Genomic DNA, 24,303 nt, shown 5'->3' with positions numbered 1-24,303 from the left:
AACAAATTATATCAGCTTTGGTTGAATTTAAAATTTTTTAAGTAATGAAGTTATTTCAGCAAATTAAGATTTATAATTCAAGGAATGCGCGCCTGTACTAATCAAATTTATTTTTTTATTTATTGGTAAAATTACAGAAAGGAGGTTATAAAGGAAAAGGACAACATTTCAAACGGTATAGGCGCACCGGAGTGGAAACTGAGCTTGTCGCTTTTTGTGTCATGGATTGTAATTTTCTTAGTAATCATGCGAGGGGTGAAAAGTTCGGGAAAAGCCGCTTATTTTCTGGCCCTCTTTCCCTACGTTATACTCGTCGCATTACTTGTGCGCGCAGTTACTTTGGAAGGCGCACTAAATGGAATTATATTTTTCCTTGAACCCAATTGGCACGAGCTGCTTAATCCAAAGGTATGTGCTGAGACACCTTTCAATAAAGTCAAAAACTCTTTCTATTCACACGCGACCATTATAAGGAAATATGTCCTCAGCCTTTGCTGGAAGGTATACATTCTTAAATATTATTTCATAACATTAAAAATTTGTAGTTAGTATGCATACAAATGTACTTTTGAAGATCGTATGTGATATGTACTTATATATTAAGTACACCCCGCGACAAAAGGATAGCACCTCAAGATTTTGAACAGCTTTGACAATTTATCTTTTGTTTGTTTAATGTTCATTACTTTTATATAAAACTATACCTATTTATCTAACAAATACCATATAAATCCAAATTTAAGACTTTATACAAAAATTATAAAAATTCCACAAAGTTTTCATCCCGATTCCAAGCATTTTAGTTTTAACTTATGGAATAAATTTTGGTGTGCAGTTTTATAGCTTATTAAAATCTAGTATAATAAAGTGCAAGTTTGAAGTTTCTAAAAAATCGCGTTGATTCGATCGAAAAACTCTGTTTCCCTTCAGGATACTTCCAATAATTATAATAAAAAATTGGTTTATTTAATAATTTTTTAATAGTAACTATTTTTATAAGTCCCAAAAACCCCCAAAAAATGCAGTAAGGCTACCTATAAAACATGGTTATTTCCCATATACATATACAGGCCAATTCTCCGGGAATTTGTTTCTCCCGAGAAAGAAATCCTCTAATAATTAACTCCCGGGAGTGGCATTTTCCCCGACAACTTGGGAGGAGGAAATTCGAACTTCGAAAAAGCTGTTTGACACTTTTTTGAGAGCTCAACTCCGCCATTTAATATAAAAAATCCTCAGGGAATTTTTATTCGTAATAGGAGGAAAGGGAAAAGAGAGAAAACTCCCGGGGAGTTTCTGTTCAGAATCGGCCTGATAATACATAGAAAACTTTGACCGACTTCTAAATATTGTTTGAGCGTATGAGCGTTGCGCCAGCTACGATGTTAAAATCCTACTTGGCGATTTTAATACCAGGGTGGAGGATAAAGAAAGCATATTTGGTCCGACAGGCAGAAAATTCAAGCTTCATAATAACACCTTCGCCAACGAAGACAGGCTGATCGACTTAGAAGCAGCACGGAACATGGTAGTTAGTAATACTAGAAACCGGCATCGAAACATCCACAAAGCCACTTGGGTATCCCCTGATCAAAGAACAAAGAATCAAATTAATCATGTTGTGAAAGACGGAAGATATGCTTCGAGCGTTCTTGACGTGCGCTCCATCCGAGGAGCCAGAATCGACTCGGACCACTGCCTTGTTGCAGCTAAGGCCCGCATGCGCCTCTGTGCGATAAAAAATGTGCATCAGGCAACGCAGCAAAAGTTCGACATCGCAAAGTGCAGTCACAATGGACAGCCAGGTAGGGAAACGATATCGAACCGAAAGTATCGATATGGTACTCATTTAAAGTATCGCTGTAAAAATATCGGATACCCATTAATATCGGAATAAAGAGACTCGATATACCAAATATCGATACCAAAACAAAAAATAAAAAAAATCTGAATATTAGTGTCGTATGTAGGCCGCTACGGGGTAGTGATTAGAAACCTCCGAGCGTATTTCTGCCATGAAAAACAGCTTCTCATAAAAAATACAATCGGCGTAAAACATTAGGGACGCCCTTTGTGGCACAACATGAAGGCGCACGNTTATTATTATTACATCACGTAGAGATTGAGGTGTTCACTTAAACACCGAGACAGTGCGTTCAAATCCCACCACATGCAATCCTAACGATAGTAATAAATTTCTGTTCTTTAAAGCCCAATTTATATCGGCAAGAATTGATAATCACATTATCTTTGTAATTTGAGTTTATGACATTCGATACGATACTAGGGTTCTGGTACTCGATTCCAAAAGATATCGTTTTAAAACTATCGAGTAAAAAATGTCGGTATCGAATGCCAAAAGTATCGATATGGTATCGTATCGTATCGAAATTCGTGTCCCTACAGCCAGGAAATTTACCTGCTTAATCAAGCAACTACCCATCGCCTGGACACACATAAGTGAGCATATCCCAATCATTTCGTACGCTTATGCAGCAACTAACTTCAAATTGATGTATAATCACCTAGCAGCCTCATTGAGATAAACCAAATGCTTACACTTTTGATACATATCTTTGCAAATAGTTCAATATTAGTTGTAAAATCATCTAACTGTGGGCAATTAACTATTTCAGCGTGAAAAGTCATCTGTAAAAGAAACATACTGACTTTGCATTGCTTTAAGCCTAAAGCATCTTAAATTAGTTGAAATCAAATACAGAGTCGGACAACCGACTTGCTGCTTGCACACAATTCAAACTGAACATTTGAAAGCACATTTACATGTATGTATGGCTATAGTAGCTGAGCGTGCAAAGATGTTTGCTACCCTGCAGGAAATCAAACTGGTTCAGAACTTGCGCTGAGCTAGCCCAAAAAGGGACGGTACTGGATCTTCATCTATCCCAACTCAATGCGTTCAACTGTCTTTTTTAACATGGCGATGCCCTACCAAGTGACAATTGTCGCCCTCTGCAGAACTTTTGAACTTGTTCTGAGCTGACTCTGGCTTGGATGGCTCTGAGACATCAGTTCCTAGTAGGGATGTCAATCCCGGGATTTCGGGATGCCGGGATCCCGGTATTTTTTAAGTCCCGAATATCCCGGGATTAGTCGATTTAAATCCCGGGATTCCTGGAAACAAGTTTTTTGTTAGCCAATTATGTTTTTATCACAAATATCCCCTCTCAAGGGCAAATTAAAAATTTTTTTGCAACCCTTAATGCTATAATTTCTTTAAGATCGCATTACCATCAAAAGAAGGAATAATTTTGCTTCGCTCGAAATGGAATAGGTGATGCACTTATATATTTATTGTTTACTTAAATGTGCTCACTTTTTTATTATTACTTAAATATACTGATAATATCTTAAATTGATCTCAAACAGTGATTCAAAAAATTTTATATAGTTACATAGGCAGTTACTGCTGTTCCAAATACAGTCACTTACAAAAATATTTTGCATCGATTTTTTTTGCAATACTCAAAATATTTTTCATGGTATTTTTTTGTGNATCCGAGTTTCATTATCTTTGGCTCAAAATTTACTGTAATGATATATCTTTATTATCGAATTTTTAAACTAATGAAAAAAATTATCGAATAAAACTGCGTATTTGATTGAAAATCTCACTTTTTTTGACTTTGACGACAAAATGCAAATGGTCGCCTGTAGCACTAATAATTTTCATTGAAGTCGCCACAAGTTATATATTTTGGTAAGAGGCACATCAATACCCTTCGAGCTGTAAGTCGCTTACGTTGATTGGGAGATTTTTTCATGAGATATTGCAGAAAAGCTGCGAAAAGTACCAAAAAACACTTTTTTTTTGAAAAAATCCATCCATTGTCCGATAATTTTAAAATAACGATTAAAATGCGGGACAAATGCAGGACACCTGGAAAAAATCAGTACATTTTCAGGTTTTTCAGGTTTGAAAAACTACGCAGGACAGACCTTTGAAAAACAGTACGGTCCTGCAAAAAACAGAACGGATGGTCACCGTAAGTATAGAGCCTTTTCTTTAAATAAGCACGCATACAATTTTGTAAATAAGAAATACTTCATTTTATGTTTAAATAGCTATTTCTTTTGCACTAAACAGGCAAACTGTGCTTTAAAATTAGGAACATAAAGTGTAAGTTATTAGTTCATTTTCTAAACACGTTATTCTTAAAAATAATTTATGTATATTTGCTACGTATAACGGGTATTTCTGGGATACTTATAATTAAAAATCTAAACTAAGTCATTTCAAAAAATGAGAAAAACGGTGATATATTGAATGCTTATTTGTGATAACTCAGCGTTAAATTGTATTAAATTTATTGAAACGTAATACATAGACTCTCCGGTATTGAATTAAGAATATATAGAATTTTGAATATTCGCAATGGTTTTCATGCTAGATATTTTTCGTAAATTTTTAATTTAAGGATGGCTCATAGGTATTATAACATAAACAAATAAATTCACGTTTCTAACTGTGGTGGAAATTTAGTAGAATTCTAGAAACTATTATAAAAACTTCAATATTTTAAATCAGAGTTTATAAATATGCAGTTCTATAGCCCATTAAATTTTAGACTAAATAATCGCACTGATTTTTTATAACTCTTTCTACGCACGACTTGAAGGTATTCTCTTATTTAAATATTTTCGTTTAAGATGCAAGATTACACTTTACTACACTAAAATTTGATGGGCTACAAAACAGAATACTTGAAATTTTTATAAAAAATCTATGATTAAAAAGTTTGAGATTTGAAGACAGTTGTTTAGAGTTCTGTCAAGTTTGCAGCACAGTTAGGAATTTGAATTTAAATGGTTTATGGAGTATGAGACATAGTCCTTAGATAAAAAACTTAACGAAAAATATTTAAAATGAAAAACATTGGAAATTAAAAAATATCACTGCATAACTAAACATTTCGGGTGTTCAGTGATATATTTACGTATGTACAGTATCATTCATATCAATAGCACTCCTATTTCAAAGTGAGATTGTTTGCCACTTTAGTTGATTTTCTTTTTTAATCTGATTAAAAGGTCAAAAATTTTGATGAAAAATCGTTTAATTTAACTTTGTTTTGTATAAAGTTTTAAAACGCGGTTTATATTATTTTGTTTTAAGCATGATCATATTTTTATAAAATAATAACAAACAAATTTTAACTCTCAATATACTGTGAATATTTAAAAAATAAATGGTGTACGCATACTTTTGCTGTTAAGTGTAACTGAACTAAATTTTATGGTTATATTTTACATTCAATTTTATACGTACGTATATATGTATAAAAATGACATTAATGTTACCAATAACGACTTTTTTGGAAATATTTGAGCAGTTGCCCCATAAACTAGATAATTACATATCGAAATTACATTAAATAATCGAAACAAGTTTGTTATTAGTTTTAGGGTCTAAGAAAATCGAACAAATACTATAGTGGGATATTTGTGCATCTTTTGTTAGCTTTCACATGACCAGGATGAATAACATTGATGACAGCGCAATGAAACTACTTGATCCCAAAAACGTTCTTTATTGGTACAGTTTTTGAAGTTACCTTCACTCAGCCTCAATTTGCGAAATAAATTCAATTAAGTCTGCATCGTTTAACAATGCAGGAAATTGGTCGGATGCGGCAAAATTGATACATCAGTATCAGAAAGAACTTTATGTGGTGTAATAATTTCAAGATGTTTAATATCTTTTCGATCAATTAAATAGATAGGCAATGGCAAACCTCCGAGTGTATTTCTGCCAATAATAACAGATTCTCATAAAAATTCAATCGCCGTTCGGAGTCGTCGTAAAACTATAGGTCCCTCCGCTTTGTGTGACAACATCAAGGCGCACGCCACAAATTGGAGGAGAAGCTCGGCCAAACACTAACATATGTGTAAGCGCCAATCTATTATTAAATAGAATAGAGAATAGAAAGGGTGATAATAACCTAACCAAAGGCCTGTGAAATGCACCATTTTAAAAAGAATTGAACCAATGGACCAAACGAAAGGAAATGGACCAAATTTGGTCCATTTGGACCAAAACGGCAACCGTGTTTGCAGTAGTTCAGAGACAGTTCTGAAATTTGTAGGGCGAAACTAGCGCTTTGCCAGACTGTCTCTAAATTTTGCTGCAGGGTACAATTGGTCGCGGCCAAGAATGTCCATGTGCAAATCTCATTATGCAGAGCATTTAATTTAAAATTTTTAATTTCGGGGTTTCTTAATTATGAAAAAGCATCTGTGAAGTGCAGAACGAAAGCGTAATTAAACGACTGACTTTAAAGTGCTTTAAGCCAAATGCGTTTTAAAGTACAGTGTTATCTGGCTGGAGTNGTAGTTGAAATCGAATGCAGAGTCGGATAATTGACTGATGCCTAGGACATCGCTATGTTAAAGTCATCGTTCCAAGGAAGAAAGTCAGATCTTCAACTAGTTGTGGTGGGTAAAAAACTAATTGAACATCGATATTTCAACTAGTTTCTTTCCGTCTAGGGCTATACCAAACATGCTTAAAAATACCATTTTAAGCGCTTAAAAATGTAATTAAAAAAGGAAAAAATGCTATCATATATGTTTAAAAAATAAAATAATTTACTAATATTCTTCACAATTTTTTGGTTAAAATACTTACATATAAGCAAAATACATCTATATATATAAATGTGAATGTCTTTTTGTTTATTACCTTATAACTTTTGACACTTGCGAAACTTTGCACACTTGTTTGTTTTTATCCCGGAAGGTTGGAAGACATAGACAAAAATCGGCAGTACTGGAAAAGGGGGCGTGGCACCTCCCATACTAATTAAAATTTTCATGTTTTATATCTCTTAAAATATTTGTTATTTGTTTTTATTATTTTATGGCCTTATAACAATTATATTCAACAATTTTTAATGAGCTTGAGGCCGTTTTTAATGAAAAGCTTATTGTGGAAAAGCAACAATAATTTGAAAAAATTGTAGAAGTGATAGCTATTTCGGAAATCACCACATTTCCTCATCAGACTTCTTTCAGTAGGATTCGAACCGACGATCTCACTGACTCAGCCAGTTGCCTACGCACTGTGCTAAGTTCGCATTGTAAATTATCGTTGCTTTTTTCCCACTTTTTCATTTGTTAAGCCAACACAATCAAGCGCAGCTATTCCGCTGCAATTCATACTTTATCATGTGGTTGTTGGTTTTGTTGGTTTTTGTTAATAATTCTATTTTTAGAACGTTTAACTTTTAGGTGTGCTCGTCTTTAAGTTATTTGTTTTTGTTCTTTTATGGCCTTATAACAATTATATTTAACAATTTTTATTGAGCTTGAGGCCGCTTTTAATGAAAAACTTATTGTAGAAAAGCAACAATAATTTGAAAAAAATGGTAGAAGTGATAGCTATTTCGGAAAACACCACATTTCCTCATCAGTCCTACTGAAAGAAGTCTTGGTGTCGAGATAAATGAAATTAATTCCATACTCATGGGAAAAAATGGGCGGAATTGGAAAAGGGGGCGTGGCATCTCCCGTAGGCGTGAAATATTTAATCAGCTATAACTTCGGAACCGTAAGTCACATGAACTTGAAATTTGATATGCAGACATACCTATAGTAGGTGCTTATAGTAAGGTATATATACATACATGAGTTTGTAAANGCAGACATACCTATAGTAGGTGCTTATAGGGGGCGTGGGTCATCTCATAGGCGTGGAATTTTTAATCAGCCATAACTTCTGAAAAGTCACATAAACTTGAAATTTGGTATGCAGACATATCTATGGTACATAGGTGCTTATGGTAAGGTATGTTTATATAAATGAGTTTGTAAAAGGGGGCGTAGCGCATAACACATGCGTTGAATTTTGTATCAGCCATAACTTCGGAACCAAAATTTGCATGGCCCCTGTAATTCTTTCTGATATGCCTTTCGAATTCTCAGGACTCAGTTTCCAGCTCGCTTAGCTTTTGCAATGACAATAAACAAGAATTACTTAAAGCGAAACCCAAAACTTTATCGAAAATAAAATCTATGATAATTGCATTGGAAAATGCATTTATGTTTATAGAAGATTTGAAGTATTAAAAACATGCTGTGAAATAATATTAGAGTTATTATACCAAAGCAAATAGATAGCTTAAATTTTAATATTACAACATTGGTATTTCTACTATTACTTACATAAATACATATCGTCGTTTAAAGTGCAAAACCGCGTAACTGACATTTGCTGCCAAAAATTGGATTTGCACACACAAGCTCTTGGCTCAGTTCTTATCCATTCGTTCTGAATAAATACTTGCCAGAAATGCGATTGCTTTAAAGAGAACCATTTTGAAATTTGAGTGTTTTTACTATCTAGAAAATAATTTATGCAACCCCACATATGCGGTTTTACATTTTGTTGATACGCGGGTTTGTACTTTAAACGACGATATATTATTTATTGGAGATATTTTAATGTAAATAACAACACCTGCTGTGCGAAAAAGTTATTATTACATTTCATTACATAACACCCAAGCTCTACAACTGTCCTTCAGTATTCTCCTAAAGTAAAATTAGAGCAGAAATAAAATACATCTATACATAAATTATTTTTCATATTTGTAAGAAGACGTGAAGTGAAACCCGCGGGTAAAAGCTAGTAGTATATAAATATGAAAGTACATACGCATGTAAAAAATACAGTACAATAAAACAAAAACATTTGAGTATCTTCAGTTATAGTCCAAGAGCTGGAAAATATGCAAGAGTTTTCTCAAGGCTAATATTTTCAGAATGGGTTACATTTTAGCGATGGAAAACGTTAGTTCAAATTCAACACTTTCAGTACCGGGACACCTGGCGCCGGACGCGCGCGAAGGTGTAATATTAATTAACATCTTTAAACTGTTTTCTCAAAGCTGAAATTTTTTATAAGACAGGTACATATGTAAATGTAATAAAAAGCAAGAATCTATATATTATTCTGAAACAAGGCGCTTATTCCCAGCGGTATACAAGTCGTACAGAGACAAATTATACATCAAATCAAAGTGCTCGATCTGAAACTTTGCACATTAAGATTTACACTTTTCAGATTTAAGATTCATTTAACCATTTTCGAAATATTTGCGTCGAAAGATTTTAAAATTTTTACATTGAGTAAAGCATTGCTACGTTCGTTTCGATAGGCAGCGTCTCATACACAGCATATACAGTAATAAACCTATTCGCAGTTTTTCACCAATTGGTCCCCGAGGAGTACTTTTGGGTTGTGTGCAGCGTTTTCGTTTTGGGCGCACAACAACACTTACTGTGGGGAATTTCGGCTCATGATTAGAAAAAGGTATTTTCGAGGATGTGAGTGATATGTCAGCAGAGTAGACGTGTTTTTGAGTAGCTGCAGTTTAATCCGAATTGTATTAAGTCCACCGGGAGTTAATTTACTAAAAAGCCACAACAATCTTTGTAAGAGGTTCTGCTGTCCGTGTAAAAGGAAATTGCATAAACTTTCATTTATCTACTTGTGATACTGTGGATTTAAAACCTTTGCCAAAAATATCAACACGAACAACGACCGCGAGAAAAGTGTCCCCATCTCCGCAAACCCTCCAGTACAGGGTAAGTTTCTCATTACTGATGTTCCAAGCACTGCTTTGAATGCGTGGTTTGTGAAATTTTAGTNTCGCTTGGTTTGTCAAACCGCTTGTGTGGTGTATTTCGCTCTTAAGTTTCTCATTACTGATGTTCCAAGCACTGCTTTGAATGCGTGGTTTGTGAAATTTTAGAGTCACCTAGAGTTTCAAAGGCTAAGCATAATTGAGCAGTTAACGTTACGATTAAGAGAATCGGAGGAGCGAGTAATGGAGCGATTCAGCGAGTTGTCGGCATTAATAATAAACTTGAAGTCGGCGGTTAAGCATATCGAAGAGCGTGTGAAAAAAACGGAATCGGAATGTGGTAATGTTGAGAAACTGCGCAGCGAGGTATATACACTGACCGAACAAGTAAATGCCCATGAGAACAACCTAATATAATCGGATGTTATTGTTAGTGGATTGCCCGCAAGAAAAGATGACAACATTCTTAATGATTTCTTCCAGCTGTGCCAAATGCTTCAAGTGAAACTAGCACCAATGCGTTCGCCTTCCGTTTGCGACCAAATGGTAAAACAGAAGCTCCCGTTATCGTTAAATTGAGCTCGGATGCAGATCGTTTTATNTTGTTAGTGGATTGCCCGCAAGAAAAGATGACAACATTCTTAATGATTTCTTCCAGCTGTGCCAAATGCTTCAAGTGAAACTAGCACCAATGCGTTCTGCCTTCCGTTTGCGACCAAATGGTAAAACAGAAGCTCCCGTTATCGTTAAATTGAGCTCGGATGCAGATCGTTTTAAACTACTGAGGGCGGTAGCGAGATACTTCAAAGATAAGAGACGGCCGCTTGCTCTTAGCGATGTTGGCCTCAATATCGAAGGGAAGCTATTTATCCACGAATGTCTTACAAAAAGAAATCGGGAGCTAATGCACTTTGCTACTCAGCTTAAGAAGCAAAAAATTGTAACGTCGGCGTTCTCTATTCGTGGGCCAGTGTTTGTCAGAGGTCGTCCCCAAACTGATGCTGTAATAGTAACCGACAAAGCGACTATAGAGAGTATTGCAGCTGCCAATAAGTAAACAATCATTTGTTAATCACCTTGCGTTGTATCCACACTCTTATGTCTGAGCTAATATTATTATCTTACATGTCTAAGTTAAGATTATTCCCTTATATGTCATTTGTGTGCTTAATATTCTCTGCTTTGCAATGTAATCTCTTTTATTTTAATCTCACTTATATTTATCTCCGTATTCCCTTGCAATGTAATATTTTATATTTTGATCTCATTTATATTTATTTCCGTATTCCCTTGCCTTATTTAAACCCCACTACCTTTTCTTCTAACTACCAGCTTAAATACACCTTGCATACCCTTTCAACTATAAACTGCCAATGCGTAATGAAATAGCAAAACAAGTTGACAAAGAACATGCAAGAGGAATGCTTAAACTAATTTCTTATCGCTACAATAGGTTTAAAGTTTGTCATTTGAATGCGCGAAGTTTGAATGCTGAGAAAATTTACTATTTAAATTTTGTCTTTAATAGTTTGAACATAAATTTAATATGTATCACAGAGACAAGGTTTAAAGGTCATATTGATGATAAAGTAGTTTCTCTGCGCGAATACACACTAGTAAGATGTGATAGAATAGCGAAGACTCGAGGGGTGGCATTGCTTTATATTTTAAAAATAATTTTAAATGGAAAGAGATCTGCAGATCAAATCATTCACACGAAGTCGAATACGATTTTGCTGATTTTTTTTAATAACACCCAAGTGTCTTGTGGCATACATTTACAACCCTAGCAAAAGAAATGACATCACTGAGATTTTATAAATTGGTGGATTTCGCCATCTTCTTTGAGCATATTGTTGTATGTGGTGACTTAAATATAGACCTCCTTTGTAATGATTTATCTTCCAGTAGTTTGATAGATAGCTTTCAATCGTTAGGAATTTCAATCGTAAATAAATGAGTAGTCCACTTGCAAAGTGCGCCATGTAAATTTTTTTCGATTTTTAGTTTTTGGTGGATTACGTACCAATATTTAAAGTAGTTTCATGTCCAGTAACAACAAAGTGCAAAATCTTTTTATATTCTGAAAAAATAGCATCAAATGTTAAGTCATCTTCCAAAAGTCGCTATCATACTTATTTATAAACTTTCAAAAGTATCTATCTTTTGATGAACTTAGAAAGCTGCTTTAGGTCATATAGACTGTTAATGTTATCTTATGACATGTTATGTTATGTTACAATTTTATAAGGCTCTTATTTATCCAAATTTTCAGGTAATAATAAAAAAGATTCAATTTAAATGTTACGTGTTGTCGTAGTCGTTTTTTCAAATTTATGGCTTTCTATTATAAATATGCTACTCGCTTTGCACCCCACAGCAAACCAAGTCTCTTGGATGTGTTCGGTGTCAGTGACAGAGATCACGTCAGTCACATTGATCAGCTTCCCATGCCTGGAGTCTCTGATCATGAGTTGATATTCTTATCCTACAAAATTCAGTTCAATAGGCAAAATCAAGCAAAGGAGTTGTTTTTTAGAGATTTTAAGCGTATTAACTATGACCTCTTAAATAAGGAGGCTGCTGGGCTTAATGTGTTGGTCTGGAATATGTGTTGATCATTCGCAACAGTTGATGAGAAGCTGCAACATTTCAATGCACTAATCAACCATCTATTTGATAGGTTTGTACCAATGCGTAAAGTGAAAGTGCGTAGTAATAAGAAACCATGGTTTACGTCGGACGTGTTGTCTTTAATTAGGGAGCGTAGTAAAGCATATAAGAATTGGAAAAATGATAGGAGTTACGGTTGCCAGACGTACTGATTTTATCAGTACAGTACTGATTTTTCAGCTCTTGTACTGATTTTATTAATTTCTTCAATCAGTACGCTAATGTCCTGATTTTTCAAAATTTGTACTGATTTTTACTGAATTTAAAACAAATACTTTATGAATTTCTTAAGGTTTTTACATAACGTTGGAACTTCCTTAAACTGTACTTTGAAAAGTAAGAAGAAAATAATTTAATTATAAATGACATGTTTCATATAATGTTTGATATGCCCAAGAAATTAATACAACAAAAATATCAATCGTTTTATGGGCATATCGCCGGGTCGCTACGTACCAGTTGCGATAATATGATGGAGGTTAAATTATTTAAAAGGAGGCTGACGTTTTTTGTCGAGTGTTGCCAGTTGTCTCGAAAATAACTTTCAGTTTAATAACAACAAAATTGAATATTCGAATGGCTCTTGCCCATAATTTACAATTCTTATTTAACAATTTACTGACATTGTAAAAGGGTTTTGCATACAAGGCATAGAGTTAGATACTTTTTTTAACGAATTCTTAGTATTTCAAAGTTTTTGCGTAGTTGAAAAAGTTACTTTAAGCAGGGGCGGACCCAGCAGCAATTCTTAAAAAATTTTATTTTTCAAAAATTTTGAGAATTGTAGGAATTCTAACAAATTTTTTCTAGGTAAAAGTGTCGAATATACAAAATTGATCAAACGAAATTAAAAGTTTTCGAATGTTGAAAACATTTTCATATTTCGTCGTTTTTGAAAATTTAAAAAAAATTCGTAATTCTTGAAGAGTAAAAAAATTTTTGGGCGTTGATGCTTTAAAAATTTTCAAAAAACTTAAAATTCTCAAACTTTGGTATATCAATACAAAATTTTGAAAAGTCCAGAAAAGTGGAACAATTTTGGAATTCTTCAAAAATGTTAATATCTTTTAGAATTCTAAGAATTTTCTATTTTTTACACATAAGTACATGAACATAAGAATTTTTCGACAATTTGTGATGTTTCACATTTTTACATTTTAGGATGGATTTAAGGATAAATAAAATTCTCAAAATTTTGGAAAATATAGAAAATTTCTAAAATCTCAATAATTTTGTACATTTCAAAATATTCTCATTTTACTAAAATTTCTAGAATCTCCCGGATTTCGATAGTTTTTGAAATTTTGGAAATTATTCTAAAAATAAGAAATCTCAAGAAATTTAATAATATTATAAAATTCAAAATTTCGGAATTTTCGTTGTTTTCTAAACCTGCGAAAATATTCAAGCTTGCTGTGACTTTCAGCTGTGTAAAATAATACAAATTCGAAAATATAACAAAAAAAGTAAAAATTGAAAATTAAGTATATACATAATTTCAAAATTTTGAAAATTCAGTGAATTCGAAAAACTGATAAGCCTACTTAAATAACATAATACACAGCTAAAATTTAAAAGTCAAGTGAAATTTCACACACTTTTTCCATGAATTAAAATTTTCAAAAGCATCCATTCATTAGGTTTGTTCCCCAAGCTACTCAAAGTCACTTTGAGTTACATATACGCGCTCCGCAAGTAAGTTTTCGAGTTTCTTTGATATACGCTTACAGTTTGAACCTTGATCGAGTTTTTCCCCAATTTCCCCTACCTGGGTCCGCCACTGGTTTAAGCCATGAGGAAATATAGACGAAGTCCTTAAATAGTCGTACTTTTCCAGAGTTTTTACTTTTTTTCAATACCACACTCAAACGAAGCAACTGAGAGGATCTTAAGTACAAAGTTTGCTTCCTGGCGCAAAGAGAGAAAACGGCTTCTAATAAATTTTTTTTAAAGTGAACTTCATATTTAAAGTAATTTTAAAATTAAATGTATAGAATTCTTTGACTATTTAAACACTGAAGATGGAAGTGATCTCATTATTGCTATTCAAAAATGTCATAAATATAAAATAATTTATTGGCTTCTGTGTACACTCATGTCAAAATGAATAACACTTTTATTTTTTATGAACTATATTTTATTAATATACCAAAATATTGTTAAAAATAACTACTCTGGCGTTTTAAAGTATTATCTGATACTTACATTCATAATTTTGCTTTCAATAAAAATGTACTGAAAAGTACTGATTTTTTTAGCATGAAAAAGTCTAACGTACTGATTTCGCGCATAAAAAATCATGGGAAAAATATCGTGTTGCAAGAAATAAAGTAACTTCAAGCGCCAGAGAAGCCAAAAAGGCATACCTTCAATATAAGCTTAATGTTAGTTTGCCTTCGAAAGTCCTTTGGAAAAACTTTAAATCCCTGGGGGTCTCAGGTTTGTAGTCTGAACCCAGCATTATTAGCTCTGATCCAATACTTTTCGTGAAAAATCCTGTAAAACTGTCAAACAGCAAAATTACTCTCTGAAGTGAGAGTAAAAAGTGAGTAACAACAAAAAGTACGGGAACAAAAAACCATTTTTCCTGTAAAAACGTCAACCAGTGATTGCTTGACACTTTTCATGATTTTACCAGAAGAAAAAGTTCGGGTAAAATCTTGCAACTTCATTCTCTACACAACTCTCCAAAAGTCGCTCTGATTTACAGGATTTTGGAGGATTTTGGAGTACGGGAACATTTTTCCTGTAACTTCCTGCAAGTTCGTGTAAAATCCTGTAAGTTCATAGAGTACTGGATCAGAGCTATTAAATGCGAACTTTCTAGCATCGAACTTCCCAGTGGTATCACCTGAATTACCTGCTACTGTTTCTGTGCGAGAGAATGCTGGTGATAATGAGTTTGAATTTGTATCTGCAACAGAGGCGGATTTTATACAGTGTGTATATGCTGTAAAGTCGTATGCTATGGGTGCTGATGGTATTTGTCTTAGATTCCTTAAAATTATCCTTCCATTTGTAATACCATCACTTACGCATATAATTAATTTCTCACTCGCCTCATCTACATTTCCATATCTCTGGAAGATGGCAAATACAATACCTGTGCAAAAAATAAAATGTCCTACCACTCCCCAGTACTTCAGACCAATAAGAATTTTACCGGCCCTATCGAAAGTTTTTGAGAAATTCTTGGTGCGACAAATTACCTCCCACTTGGACAAAAATAGTTTTCTGAGTAGTTTCCAGTCGGGTCAGTATAGTTGCTCTACAGCCGTGCTTAAAATTTTTGAGGATATTCTACCTACCTAAAATTGTCTAACAGTACTAGTACTGCTTGATTTCTCAAAAGCTTTTGATAGTATTGATTACAACATATTACTGCACAAACACACATCACAACCAGTGTTGCCGCGAGTCATTTTTAGTGGTAGCCAAATTCCTTTAAAAAAAGGGCTAAAAAAGAGCTAAAAACATTCGTTGTGGCTAAAAATGGTAGCTAAAATTTTGTACTTACATATACATGTATAGGTATACACGCAAACATTTTCTATAAGTAATGGTATAGAAAAACAATGAACTCTGGAAAAAGCTAATATTTTATCCAACTAAAAACCTTTTTGTATAAAAGGGGAAATATACGACACCAGCTTGCTGGCTCCATCAAGTGATTGTACCATTAGGCTCGAAGCATATAACTTACCAGCATGCTGGTGCAATATTTATTTATTTACAAATGAAGTCGAGGAAAGATCGAAACGATTAGAGCCGAAATTTAATAATTTTTCTACCATTTTGTTAAAATTGTTTTTTTTTTTTAAATTCACAACTGTAATATCGTGAACTTAATCTTCCAAAACTCATATAGTACAAAAAATTTCCGCCAAAATACTTTTTACTTAGGAAATTGAGCTAATTTCACCACTCACGACACCAGCAGGCTGGTACAATCATAAAATTTTCAAACAGTTTTTGAAGTCGCACCATAAGCTGGTACAATCGCATCACCAGAACATACACGGTCAATCGACTTGATGGGCCATTTATCAAATTAAGCATATTAAGGGCCGTAAACTCATCTATTTTAAACTATAGTTAAATCGTTAATAGATAAGTTAACAGCCCTAATACTTTTACAGTATGTACATCTATATACAAATACGCCACAAGAAAATTTTGCAATCCCTTTTTTGAAGGCACCGTTCGCTCGATTTCACTGAAACATACACCGATTTAAAGGATATAACTTCCTCTAATCCAGAAATGTTAATCCCGATATATAGGAGGCGGGGCATCTGACATATAGACTAAAATGTGAAAACCACTATATCTCTAAAACGAATTATGCTGGGGAACTGAAACTTAGCACGGATGCATAGATTATAAATACCCTACTTACGGTGAAAAATGGTAGGTACTGGGATAGTGGGCGTGGCACCTCCTATACAAACTGAAATTCTCTTATCGGTCATCTCTGCAACCGCCTATGCTAACGTCCTGAAATTTGACACAGCTGTTTATGATATGGAATAACGTACTTATTATTATTATTATTTACGGCGAAAAGTGGTAGATTTTGGAAAATGGGGCGTGGCCCCGCCCATGCAAACTGCAATTCTTATATCGCTTATCTATGGAACCGTCTATGCTGTGGTCCTGAAATTTGACACAGCAACATATGTTTTCAATTTCGTACTTACGGCGAAGAGTGGTAGATTTTGAAAGGAGGGCGTGGCATCGCCCCTTCAAACTGAAATTATCTTATCGGTCATCTCTGTAACCGCTTATGCCGACGTCCTGAAATTCGACACAGCATCATATGTTGTCAATACCGTACTTATGGGCTTATTTACAGTCTGAATTGTTTGACGTATTAGTCAGTGACATCTCATCTATACATACAAATACATATGCATATTTTTTATAAATGAAAATCGAGGTTCCTTTTTCGGTCTATTTTCAAAACCTACTGAGGAGACTTGGTAGAATTAGCATTAATCAATCCGGTATTAACGTTCATAATTCGATTTTAGGTTTTCCTGTAAATTCGCTATAAATTATGCTGGTGTACTTCAAAATAGTAATTCGCATAAAGGATTCAGTATTGGTGACAGGTAAAATTCAAAAGTGTATGAAAAAGGATGTCGAATTTCGACAACTGGGCGATACTAGTATGTATAAAAACGTAAGGAACATACAATACATATATGTATATACATATATCAGTCTTTCTTGGTTTAAAAATTCATCTCTTACATATATGAAAAAAATGAGATCAAATTAAGCATATACAACTTTTTCATGCCAAGTATGAATAAATTCTCAAAAGGGCTAAAAAAGGGCTAGAGGCAATTTTAAATTTATGTGGCCAAAAAAAGTATGTGGTAGCTAAATCTAGCCACCAAAGGGCTAAAACGGCAACACTGATCACAACATAAATTTCGTTATCATTATAAATTTGGGGCTTTTTCTTTACAATTAATAAGAAGCTACTTTAGTAGGTTTTATTCTGCGGCAGTTGGGAAGTGCATAAAAAATGCATACCCAATGAAGAACGAGCGAATTATTTTTAAACACAAGTGCGTGTGTTTATTCGCCGCACTTGGCCTTGGGCGGGAGTGCAACACAAGTGCGTGTGTGTGTTCGCTGTTCTTTATTTATGCGGGAAATGCATAAGTCGCTTAAACACTATATATATAGTAAACCAAATAGGCGGACCAGACGTTATTCAAAATGAAAAATGTAAAAAAATATACTTTTCCGTATACTCTGTAATATTCCTCCGCAATTTTGTAAGGTAAACTAACAATTTATAATCGTTGCTTAGCTGCGAAATATCTTCTCTTAAATTATATACATATGTTTGTATAAATATGAGGACGTATTGAACATTTTGAGTATGCAGATTTTTTATGCTGGTATATTCAATTATACTTGATGTATTATTTAATTTTTTTTTTGTTTCGTCACACCGTGTTATAAATAAAAAATTCATTAAGGGCAGTTAACTTATCTATTTTAAAGTATAGTTAAATCATTAGTTAAACTTAACTACACAAAATTCTGTNATTTTTTTTTTGTTTCGTCACACCGTGTTATAAATAAAAAATTCATTAAGGGCAGTTAACTTATCTATTTTAAAGTATAGTTAAATCATTAGTTAAACTTAACTACACAAAATTCTGTTAATTTTTCTGTAGTAAAGTTTAACTAATGATTTAACTATAATTTAAAATAGATATATTAGCAGCCTCTAATATGATATTTTTATTATAGAAATTTATGTGCGCTATGTGTTTTCTGCCATCTGCTGTAATTACTTAAGAGGTAAACGTCTTGGCTGTTCACCAAACCGGTCTATAGTTTTATCAATAATCCCAGATTGGTTCTGTGATACAAGACTTTCGATGTACGCTTAGAAGACACAAACCTAAACTATAAATATATTTTTGAATAGCTAGGCTCGCACCCATGCAAGTCGCGCCCATTTTATCACCAAGGGAGTCAAAGCCACGCTTTACTCACAGAGCTTATTGATGAATGATGCAATAGAACACAATAATCGAATGTCTTATGTGGATTTTGTTGGTAACTGTCTGTATTTTTGGCTCTTCTGACCTGTTTTCTTAGGTGTAAGTAGACCTTGCTTTCATCTCTAATTTAAACGAAAAAAAGAAATTGTGCCGATTAGGTAGTTAATACAAATACTAGTAATTGAGGAACCGAGTCCTCAATTAATGCCGTGCCCAAATTATTTTGTTGTGCCATCAATGGCACGCGTACCTTTGGTTCGCCAGCCCTGTCATGGAGCAAACAAAAGTGGCCATTAAAGCCGTTTTTCATGTGCTTAACCGCGAAAAACCTCAATATCTTGGTGCAGTTCTAAATTCGTTCTCGAGTTCTACGCAGAAAATTACTTCTGAAACGACATATAGCTACACAGCAACAGAAACTTTCAAATCTGTATTCATAATTATCATGTTCTTAATTTATTTTGATTATGTGTAAAATCGCAAGTCTACTGAATTCGTGCTACTTATTGCATAAAACAGACTACAAGCCATTTAAAAACCTAACTATAATCTACACGTATATATGTATATAGCACAGGTACCTTAACAGTATTGACCTCAAAATTAAATAAATACGTAGTTCTTGAATTATATAAGGAGAGCAGACTTTTTCGATAATATAAAGCAGCTTTAAAAAGTACTTCCAAAAATTGTAATATAGCAGTCCGCTGTTGAAACATTTATAACTCCTAAACAACATGAGTTACAATATATTTTAGGTATATATTAAATAGTGCCCCATACTTATGCTTTCAGATGCAAAAAGAAAAACTATCCGAAAGTTGTATTCTAGCGAGTTTGAGCGGTATTTGAAAAGCACTGTGAGCCAAAACGTATTGTAACAGTACGCGTTTTGAGTTATATGATCATCTTCTTTAATTTATAGAGTCAGAAACAATCAGCACGAAGAACAGTGTAAGATTTGACCTATCTAGCTGCTTTTAATTATATAATTCGAAAACTATTGAAGATAGATTAATGTAATTTTGCACAAGGTACGTTATAAGATATGCGAAGATTTTTACAAAAACATTGGTCATTTAGAGGTACTGTCACTCCACCCTATTATACAACTGTAATTTTCAAAAAGGCAAAATCTGATATATTTAACAAACTACAAAAACTAAAATGCCCAAAATTGATATTTAGAATTTCCTTCTAACAAGGAATTATAAACTGGCAGAGATGGACTTAACATTTTTTTTAATTATGAGCGTTGCAAATATCAATAAAATAGTTAAGTTGGGTCAACAAAATTCCGTTATGAGTTCAATATTTCTTGCTCTATTTACAAAAATGGGGTATCATTGGAAAGGTAATGAATCAATCTTTCTCTATTCAAAGGCGAAAATACAAAAATTTGTCTCGGTCGAGATCAAATACAAATTAATTACTCGAAGAAAATAAAATTCCTAGTAGGCCTGAAAAAAGAAAATTTCATCAAAACCAGCAATTTCCAGCAGCTAAAGTTGTATTGTTTAAGGTCTAAGAGGAAATAAACTGGCAAATAAACTGAGATACAAATTTTTTCGAATAATCGCGGACAACGAGTTTGCGGGTCTAATAAAATTAATAAATTGCAAAAATTAAATTTAAGTTAACATCATTTTACTTTAACATGAAATACTCAATCCTAGTTTAATAAAATCCCAAAAATATGTATTCATTAAAAACAACATATCTAAAAAAATAAGACCATAATGGTATTTCAGCAATTGTTGCATAAATCACATAACACCAACAACTTAAACATTGAGATTCAGTTTCAAATATACAAGTTTAAATACTATTGCGCTTGGGAATCTTCCAAATCAAAACCCCTTATTGTCGTATGTCGTAAACTTTAAAAGCTTAAATAAATGTTTAGCAAACTTGAAACCACAACCAACTTTGTTTTCAACACTGCGAAAATTGATAATATGACTTTGATGGTACTTTGCGAACCCCCTTAATATATTTTTTAGGCATTTAAAGTTTACGACATACAACAACATACAAGGTGGTGGCTATTGCATATAAGTAAAAATCCCGTGTATTTTGTTATTGCTTTTTGGTACATCAAGGTGTCAAAACAAAAGAAAATAGGAGATAATTTTCGCCATTTCGTCTTGGATGACATTCTCCTGTACTAGTGTAGAAACAAAAATATCCAATCATTGCCACCCGTTAAAAAATTAAATACAATTAAGCTAAATGAATTACTACAATATCGGTATCAATGGAGATGATTTTGTAAATGCTTTATTCCTAAACAACAGGTGGAAAGGTTACCACCTGTTTAAAAATCAAATTCAACTTTAATTGAGGGAATAAGACACACATTTGTGTTAAAGTTCTCAAAAATACCTTTCATTTGACATCCGTTTTAACAGTTTCAGTTAAATTTTGTAAAATCGAAAATAAGTGCCCCCTTAAACTAATATCCTAAGCGATCATACCTACTACAATGCACTGTTTAAGAGCCTTCTTTTAGTACCCACGAATAGTAATAATGTGGCGTAATATTTGAATAATAAATTAAATAAATATATAATGGACAATTGGTGGCAACCCTGTTAAAATTATGTCTGAATTGTGGATTTTTAAAATACTTTTCACTTGATACCCAATATGATGTTTCATTTAGTTTATAAATAATTTCGAATTGGTGGCAACTTTGTACGAATATCTCCACAGATAAAGCCTCTCTAGATAATCTTAAAATTAAAAATATTACCTGATCAAACGCTTTACTTATTGAACACTTTTACAGAAGACCCCACCCAGCAAAAAACACGATTACCACAGAAACGAGAGTGGAAACGAGCTAGGCGATGAGAATCGCTTACCCTTTCGCTTGAAGAAGGCCTTATTTTAACATGGGCATGTCATTGGCGCTAAGCTCTTACCCACAGCATTACCCTCGAACGAAGGGAGAACACTTTACATTTACGATTGACGAGAAACGAAGCATCAATGCCTTACATAGCGCGAATACAGAATGCATTGATAAACATAATCCAGAGAAGCGAACAAAGAATGCCTTATCCTAGTTATTGGAAATAAACGAAGCAGTAATACCATCCATAGAAGCGAATACAGAATGCATTGATAAAATCAACAGCTAACAAAGAACACCTTATTCTAGTGATTGAAAATAAACTAATCATCAATGTCTTACAGAGAAAGGAATGTAGAATGCCTACAAACACACTATGTACACTGCCGGAAAAAAGCATTGGTGCAGAATAAATGCAATAAGTTTTTTATTTTGGTTAATATGATCATACTACACTTAAAAACATCAAAATATAATTTCTAAAATTTGTGCAAAACTCAGGAATGATCAATAAATTTTTTGAATCAAAGCGATTTTTAACTACTTCAAGCTTGCATGTTTGATACTAAAATTTAATGGGCTACAAATCTGTATGCAAATTTATTGAACTTTCCTGAACTTTGCATAAATTTTAGAAATAATATTTTTACATTTTTTTTGTTGTAGCATNTGTATGCAAATTTATTGAACTTTCCTGAACTTTGCATAAATTTTAGAAATTATATTTTTACATTTTTTTGTTGTAGCATTANGAAATTATATTTTTACGTTTTTTTGTTGTAGCATTAACCATATTTTTATAAAAAATTATCCAGACAAATATAAAAATAGGTGCATATACTTTGAAATATTCTCTGTGCCAATACATTTTTCGGTGTGTGTATGTATGTATATAAATTGAAAACAGAAAATACAGATTGCCTTAAGATAATGACATTTAATTTTCTTCGATTGCGTTTCAAATTCATAAATCCATTTTTATTCAGACATATATTTATATATGTATTTAGATCTTATTTAAAAAGTTACTTTAAATTAAAATTGTGTTCAGTGTGTGTAATTAAATCTAAAATTTGTGACAATCAGTTATTTAACGTTTGATTGTTGAATAAAAATATTTTTATAAAAAAATAAAAATAATAAAAATTTTAACTTAAAATGCATTGCAAATATTTGATTCGCTGCATGTACATACATATGTATATACTTATTTAATTAAACTTAAGGTTTTAATTCAGTTCATTCTTTTTTGTTTGTTGTATAAATATATGTTTATGGAAATAAAACTTAATTTTAAGTATTTTAGTTAGACTTTAGTCTGATGTAGTTTCTGTTGTAGCTTCAGTTGCTGCTTCTGTTGTAGCTTCAGATGCTGCTTCTGTTGTCGCTTCAGTTGCAGGTTCTGAGCGTTTCCTCTTGAGGCAAGAGGCCTTGTGATAGCGGTTTTTGACCGATTTAAATGCGCAACGCAATTCCAGCAGGCATTCGTTTTCAGTAACGTCAAGCTTTTGAGCCGCTTCTGTCGGATAAATATTTAAAATAAATTAAATCGTTGGTAGGAGAAATGTATATATGTATTTCTATATTGAAAGCAATTTACAAAGCACATGCAGTGACTCAAGCAAATGAACACGTGTTGGTTTTTTTTAAATAACGATATGTTTTTCCAGCAAATTTTTTTTTTTGTTATTTTTCTATAAAAATACCGTCCAAGCTTTAACCAAAACCATATAAATCACAGTTTCAAACTTAATTGAAAATTTAAGAAAATTCAACCAATTTTCATCAAAAGTTCAACTTTTTAATTTGAATCTTTAGAACTCTAANAAATCACAGTTTCAAACTTAATTGAAAATTTAAGAAAATTCAACCAATTTGATTGAAGAGTCCAAGTCAAAAATTAACGGGTTTGAAACTTGCACTTCATTAGAGTAAAATTGTATGGGCTATAAAACTGCATACCCAAAAATGTTCTAAAGATTCAAATTAAAAAGTTGAAGTTTTGATGAAAATTTGTTGAATTTTCTTATATTTTCAATTAAATTATGTTTGAAACTGTGGTTTATATGGTTTTGGTTAAAGCTTGGACGGTATTTTTATAAAAAAAAACAAGTAAGAGCAACGCTGTCTTCGGCTATGCCGAAGGCTTCTTACCTTTCATGAACATCTGCAAATTTTACTTTGGCAGATTACTGCTTTTGAATTTGAATACATCTGCATACATCGATAGAGGAGTTACATACTTACAGCGTGGCGACGAATAACTGTTACCCAGATTTTTTTGAGAAATAAAAGGGTCCTTTATAGATTTTGCCAAAAAAGTATTTTGTTGTTAATTTTCCACAGATTTTACTTTAGTTGTATTAATTAGTTTTCAAATTTTAATCCTTGTTTACATTTGCCAGCAGTGTAAACTTTGAGAGTAAAGTTCATTTGGCACGCAGGTTTTCGTCAGTTAATTTATTCCATATCTTCTGTAACCATAGGCAAATTTTGTCCATTTTGAGTCCCTTATACTCCCGCTTTTGTTCGACATAAGGGCTCATACTCAAAAATCGAATAGACTCGGAACTGGTGACTAGGACGGCCATTCATTCGACCAACCTTATACAGGTTTTTTCTTTTTTGT

The 24,303-nt window shown here is 33.0% G+C and overlaps 1 protein-coding gene across 2 annotated transcripts in view; it reads left to right on the top strand.

Moving 5' to 3' along the window:
* The window catches only part of NAAT1 (Nutrient Amino Acid Transporter 1), a 106,843-nt gene that overhangs the window by 11,927 nt on the left and 70,613 nt on the right, over positions 1–24,303 (top strand). For both annotated transcript variants that reach the window (XM_017613985.1, XM_017613984.1), the window contains exon 4: positions 138–408. In XM_017613985.1, coding sequence (XP_017469474.1) covers positions 138–408 — 271 coding nt within the window. The remainder of the gene's footprint in view (positions 1–137; positions 409–24,303) is intronic.

The sequence above is a fragment of the Rhagoletis zephyria genome, unplaced genomic scaffold, assembly GCF_001687245.7.
Source record: "Rhagoletis zephyria isolate East Lansing unplaced genomic scaffold, Rhagoletis_zephyria_1.1 Rzeph_scaffold_00747, whole genome shotgun sequence".
NCBI classification, from domain to species: Eukaryota; Metazoa; Arthropoda; class Insecta; order Diptera; family Tephritidae; genus Rhagoletis; species Rhagoletis zephyria.
This window is presented reverse-complemented; position numbering and strand designations above follow the sequence as displayed.